Source organism: Triticum dicoccoides, chromosome 4B (genome assembly GCF_002162155.2).
Source record: "Triticum dicoccoides isolate Atlit2015 ecotype Zavitan chromosome 4B, WEW_v2.0, whole genome shotgun sequence".
Classification (NCBI taxonomy): domain Eukaryota; kingdom Viridiplantae; phylum Streptophyta; class Magnoliopsida; order Poales; family Poaceae; genus Triticum; species Triticum dicoccoides.
In genome coordinates this window covers 289,857,784-289,864,513 of record NC_041387.1, presented here as the reverse complement: position 1 = coordinate 289,864,513, position 6,730 = coordinate 289,857,784, and the positions used below count along the sequence as shown (strand labels likewise).

Sequence of the window (6,730 nt, the reverse complement as noted above, 5' to 3'; positions counted from 1 at the left end):
TATATACCTGAGGTAGACTTGCTGGTGGTGGTGCTGGTGGCTACACTTAGTTCTGATTTTGATCAACCTCATCCTCATAATCGCTCACATAATCATCCTCCTCCTCGGCACCAGCAACAGTAGTAGCAGGAGCCAACAAAGCATCAACAGTAGGTATATCAGCACCAGAAGTTTGGCCATCCTCAAGAGGAACACGCTTCGCTCGCCAAACTGAATCGGAAGGGGCCGTTGTTGTTGTCGTTGCAGAGGTGCGATAGGTGGAATAGGTGGTGGTTGGGGAAGATGCTTGAGCAATTCATTAAACTTGTTATCCAGCTTTGTCTCGAATGACTTCTCCATGGCATCTATCTTGTCCATAGCCTCTTCAAATTTGTTTAGCACATCTCCCACCTGGCCACTCATCATTTGCTCAAATTTATCATGCAACTCCTTGTTCATCATGTTCTCCCAGTCAATCTCGTCGGCTTGTGGTCCTGCCATGGTTAGCAGCAAAAGAAACACACAAGAATATGATCCTACATACTACTAGAAAGTGGCGGGGTGTCACAAATCCGTCAAGCGAATCTCAAATTCTTACTAGTTCTTACCCGGCAACAGGTGGTGATCGGCAACCGTTGTAGTCAAAACTCTCAAAGGATGGATAGAGCGATGGCCAGGGAAAGTCAAGCGCACGACGTAGATATATGTGGAGCTGGGAAGGCTTATGATATGGTAGCAAAAAGGGTAAGCAATAATCAATTCAGAGATGCAAAGTTGAGTAAACACTCAACGACGGTACTGTGCTGGTCCTAGGCTAGACCGTGCTAGAGATGCGAGCCTAGAACACTAACAAAATCACGGCGCGGCACATAATCAAGGGAGGAGCATACTCTGATTTTTTTCCTTTTTTCACTTTTTTTTGCACTTTTTTTCCTCTTTTTTTAGCTTCGCAACATTTTATTTTCAAAAAAGTCTACAAATGGTCTAAAAACTGCCTAGCCAAAATTTTCCAGACTGTTTTTTTAACTGGAGCTATTTTTTTTACTGCGGGTGGCACGTAAGTTGGGGAGTTCGACTTGGTCACGACTCGGAGTATGCCGCGATCTGGAAATCAAAAACAAAGGAACAAATACTGGACTCGGACTAGGACTGGTGGCGGAGATGAATCTGGTGGAACTCGGACTGGTGATGATGGTATATGATGGGCGGTGGAGCATGGACTGGTGGCGAATCTGTGGTGGAGGTGGATCCGGTTTATCGTGATGGCGGGGAATATGTGGTACTCCCTCCGTCCCATAATGTAAGATGTTTTTTCACACTAGTGTAGTGTCAAAAAGTGTCTTACATTATGGGATGGAGGGAGTATATGGCAGCGGTGATGATGATGGTTGTCTATGGCAGCGGTGATGACGATGGTGGTATATGGCAGCGGTGACGATGATGGTGGTATATAGCAGTGGTGATGACAATGGTGGTATATGGCAGCGGTGATGACGATGGTGCGGCGGCGACGTGACAACTTGTGAACAGAACTCAAAACTCTAAACGACTAGACACTAAGACCAGCAACTCGACACGATGATGCAACCGCAAATTCAACAAAGCAAAAACTCTAAAAAGATTATGCAAAGGCTCAGATTGGTTCGGATAGGATGAACTAACCCTAATTTTTCTTGGTTTTTTCGTGGACTATAGGTATGAAGAATAGACTTGATCTAAACTATAAAAAATTATAAAATCTCACCGAGCAACCTGGAAATCTGATACCACTTGATAGAGGCAAAAGTGTCCCGTCTTTCTATGAGATGGTGGCTATCATTTTCTGTGGGAGTCGACCTTGACGATCTGACTACGAACGTGCGAGACGTCGCGCCTTAACAATCGCTAAACCAACTTCCGAGCGGTTATTGACCACGCTGGAGCACGATCAACCTGACCACGAGGGTCTGTTTTCCTGCGAGCAAACGAAGAACAAGCAAGAAACTGAGATTGCAATCTGAATATTGCGAACATAAGAGGAAAACTTATTAATGAAGGTGGGGTTCTGAGACGCCTTTGTCAGGTCGTTGAACACAAACGAAGTACACAAAGTTGCAGCTATGACGAACTTTTAATCTAAACAAAACCCAAAGTCTAAACGACGCCCTAAGAGCTGTATATATGGAGGAAGAGGGGGGAATATCGTGGCCCTTGAGGGAGGGGTCCGAAACCAACCCTAACTCTTGTTTCCCCACACATACGGACTCTAAAAACAACCTATAATCAAGTATTTTGAAATTACATGGGCCTGGCCCAATAATAAGGTGACGCATCACTTAGTATAGCCTGTGGACGAAAATTATGAAGTAGCATCTTGTATATTTTGTCCAAGGCTTCATACACTCATTATGGTGGCTTCAACGTTCTGAAATCATCACTTGTAACTCCGTTCTTGTTCCCCTTGCGCATGCCATCATCTCCATGTTTGTTCTTGCTCCAATGTTCATCCTTCTCCAAGCTAGGCCCTTCATTTGTAAGCAAAACAAATGTATCCAATTTAGGCAGCATCATATTCTCATGAACACTAAAATCATTACCAAGAAACGAAAGTACCTGTAATTTAATTGACGTGTGCGAGCTCTAGTAATTGGTCCAGTATATAGGAGCAAGGGATGTAGGTGTAACAATGTATTGATGTCCTCATCATTTCGTCTTAAAAAATATCTTAATTTTGTACTAACTTTAGTGTAAAATTATACTAAACGTGAGACACTTATTTTGGGATGGGAAGGGGGCAAATTATTGGAGTTGTTTAGCCCCGCTCGCACCCTTGTCTCCGCCGCTGATTGTATGAGTGAATATAAATGAATATTATAGAAGTATATGACATGGTAGTTCATGTAGCCATGCCCTTACAGTCGTAGCACAAATGGAGAAGTACCGGGTGCGATGACTAACCAGGACCGCTAACCCAAACCCCCCTCGAGCCCTTTTGTTTTTTGAGAAAAACCCCAACCCTAATACCGATTCGAACCGACCCCCATCTCCGATCCGATCCTATGCTTCCCATGGTCGACGACCCCTCCGCCGCCGGCGCCGCTGCGTCCTCCTCCTTCCCTGACGCCGACGCCTATGGCAACGGGGACTCTGAAGATATCGACTTCCCAGTCGATCCAATCCCCAACCCTCCCTTCTCCTCTGCTCCCGTCGCCGCCCCCGCCTCCGCCACGGCCACGGTCGGGGAGCGGCGGCCCCTGTTCCAGCGGCTATGGACGGAGGAGGATGAGATCGTGATCCTACGCGCGTTCGCCGAGTTCACGGCGCAGCGGGGCACGGCGTTCGCGTCCCACCAGTACGACACGGAACCCTTCTACGAGGAGATGCGCCGCCGCCTCCAGCTCGATTTCTCCAAGAGCCAGCTCGCCGAGAAGCTTCGCCGCCTTAAGCGCAAGTACCGCAACTGCGTCGAGCGCCTCCGTTGCTCCGGCAACACATTCTCCTTCCGCTCCCCTCACGAGCAGGCCGTCTTCGAGATCGCTCGCAACATCTGGCGCCCCTCCTCCGACAAGCACGGCCGCGACCCCAACGCCGCTGACTCTGAAGACGACGCCACAATCACCGCCACGAATGCCGCAGCCAACGGAGACGCCAAGTCCCCGTCCTCCTCAAAGGCGCATCGCCGCGGCCGCCGCAGGCGCACGGCTGACTTGGCTGCCGATGCGTCCGAGGCGCCCCAGCCGTACACGTCGGGGCCCATGCCTGTCAAGACAGAGGACTCGCTGCCGGCATTCTTTCCTCATGTCTCCATGGACGGTGCTGAGCCTGTTGTGGCGCCAGTGGTGAACACGGAGAGCAGCGTCCTGACGCCTCTGTTCAAGGAAATGGTCCGTGCCATGCTAGGCATCGGCGGCTGCCCGTCACCGCTGGGCCTGGGAGCGAAGGTGCCGGAGCAACCGTCTGCAATTCTCGGGATACCTATGGAGGGGGAGAAGTGGAGGCAGCAGAGGATTCTGGAGCTGGAGGTGTACCTGCGGCGGATCGACCTGCTGCAGGACGAGGTGAAGTCGGCACTGGAGGAGCTAAAATCCACGCCGCCATCCTGATTGTGGCCGCTATTCAGCTTCGCCATTCCTTGGTTCAATTGTCATTAGTCCCAGGTACCGTCCATAAAAAAAATGTTTTAAACCTGTTTGAGATGCAGGAATTTCGTAGGAATTGCCCTTGTCCAGGAGATATATATCAAATTTTCAGCGTTCGCGACGCTGCCTTTGCTAGCAGTTGTGTTAGGCTCGAGCATTAGAGTTAATTTACGTGGTTCAGGTTGTCAATTTATGTGGTTCTGACTGTCGGTCAGCTGTTTTTCTCGTGTTACTGTTATATATATATATATATATATATATATATATATATATATATATATATATAAAATCTTGAATAAGCATAGAGTTTTCCAAATCACAAGTGTAGACGTCCCAGCATGAAACCACCGTGTGTGCTACTGCTGATGCAAAGTTGCAAATCGCCAGCAATATCCTCATAAGCTGAGGAGCATTTTCTGTTTGGTGTGCTGTGCGAATCAGCGCAATAATGAAAAGCAGTAAGCAGAACTCCCAGGAAGGCAAAATATATACTCCAATCTGAGGTGTATTATTATATTGCGTATAATGATAAGCTGAGGAGCACATACCGAGACAAATGTTACGTCACGTAGCATAAAAGGAGAGGGTAAAAAAGACTAGATTCATCCAAGTTTGCTAACAAATATCACCACCTTGGTTCTGAATTATAAGATGTTTTGAATATTTTAATATAGACTACATACAAACTGCATTAAATTGCTAACCAATATCACATCCAATTCAAATTAGAAGACGTTTTTCCGAGAGTACGCCAATGCCGTACCATATTTTTATATAAGAAGAAGAAAGTATAATTACAAGATGTGTGTCACTAGTGCGAACACTCAGCGCACATGATTACACCCACACCAACACCACCCAAGAGAAGACCTAGACTAATTCCTCACAAAACGTTGTAGTCCTCCAACACCGCCTACCGCTTGGCCCCATTCTGCTACCTCAAGTAGTGTACAAGTGACGAGCTTCGATGGTGTTCTTTGTTGATCCAACCTATTGAAAACCCTCGGGTTCCTCTGCTTCCACAATGCCCAAAGGACTGCAATGACCATGGTGTCAAAACCTTTCCTGTCGTCCCTTGAAAGCTCCTTCTCGCTCTTAGCCACCACTCCAAGGTGGTCTCGGTAAACAACGAGTGGGGGGTGTTGATATGAAGGGTGTCCCATGTGGTGTACCACACCTCCCGCACGTACGGGCACTGCAGGAGGATGTGATCAACGTTATCCTCATCCTACAGGCAGGTGTAACATGTTGAGCTCTCATCCTGTAGGCCATGCCGTGTTCTTCTATTGGACATCCAGATCCTGTATTGCATTACCAGCTAGACAAAGATTTTACACTTGGGAGGGGCCCAGCTCCGCCAGACACACTTTGCCATGGGTGACTTGGGCCACCCATTGCATAGGCTGCTACATACTGATTTAGCAGAATATTGTCCCGAGGTCGAGCACATCCAAGCGAAAACATCCTGCCCGGCCTCATTTCTGTTCACTGTTGCCACCGCATGACAAAGGTGCATGCATTGCAATTGGGCCATGAACGAGATCTCTATTTGGCAATCCTCCTTCCATATCTCATTGGTAAGTGCTTGCTGCACCGTTCTAGTGTTGATCACCCTCGCGTGGACCGTAGCAAGTAGGAGTGGTGCTATATCGGCCATAGCATATCCATGGATCCATCGATCCCTCCAGAACAACACCTTGTCACCAATGCCAACTATGATGTGAATAAGGCTGTCGAACACCTCACGTGCTATCCCGTCTTCAATCATAGGTAGTCCCTGCCAAGGCATCGCCGGCTTCGTGCGCTTTAGCCATTCCTATCTGACCCTTAGCGCTAGGGATTGGTACTGCAAGTTCTTGACGCCAAGCCCTCCATAGCACTTAGGTCGGCATATTTTGTCCCACGCGACGAGGCATTGGCCACCATTCACCTTATCCTTGCCTGCCGAGAAGAACGACCTCATCCACTTGTTGATTTCCTCAAACACCCAGGCGGGGGCGTCAACAATCATTAGGTGATGCACCGCCCTGGCGGAGATGATTGATTGCACAAGAATCAGCCGTCCGGGGCGCTAGACCAGTCCCCTTTGTCATGCAGGAGCAAAGTACCTTACTTTATCCAGCATGGTTTGGCATTCCGCACGTGTCAAGCTCTTGATCGCACATTGTAGGCCTAGGTAACGACAAAGGAACTCCTCCAAGTCACACCGAAACAGCATAGCCACCCTCTGCCTGTCCTCCAAGTCACCTCTAATCACAATAGCGGATGACTTGTGATAGTTCACCTTTAGCCCGGATGCTTCACCGAATGCTTTCAAAGCCTCCTTCATGAAATTTAGGTCCATGATTGTAGGTTTGATGAACAGGGCCACGTTGTCAGCGTAAATTGAGATTCTTTGCATGGTCGTGATACCTTGAAAAGAGCTCAGCACGCCATTCTCCATAGCTCTCTGTATAAGCCTCGTCAGAACATCCATTGCGATGACAAAGAGCAAATGATGCAGAGCATCCCTCGCTCATCCCCATGGACGTACCTACATCTCCCTCGACACCACTTGGACCCATGACAAGAGCTCGAGCAAAGGCTATCAAAGATAAGGTGAACTCGCTCCTCTCCGAACTCCCTCTCCCTAC

At 48.3% G+C, this 6,730-nt stretch overlaps 1 protein-coding gene across 1 annotated transcript; it reads left to right on the top strand.

Moving 5' to 3' along the window:
- The first annotated feature begins 2,907 nt into the window (after nucleotides 1-2,907).
- On the top strand, nucleotides 2,908-4,306 carry LOC119295990 (probable transcription factor At3g04930). Its single transcript, XM_037574412.1, has one exon. The coding sequence runs from the start codon at nucleotides 3,018-3,020 to the stop codon at nucleotides 4,059-4,061; it is 1,044 nt and encodes a 347-aa protein (XP_037430309.1). The 5' UTR covers nucleotides 2,908-3,017; the 3' UTR covers nucleotides 4,062-4,306.
- The last annotated feature ends 2,424 nt before the right edge of the window (nucleotides 4,307-6,730 follow it).

Coding starts and splice junctions, on each gene's coding strand:
- LOC119295990 (XM_037574412.1), top strand. CDS start 3,018: ATGCTTCCCATGGTCGACGACCCCTCCGCCGCCGGCGCCGCTGCGTCC.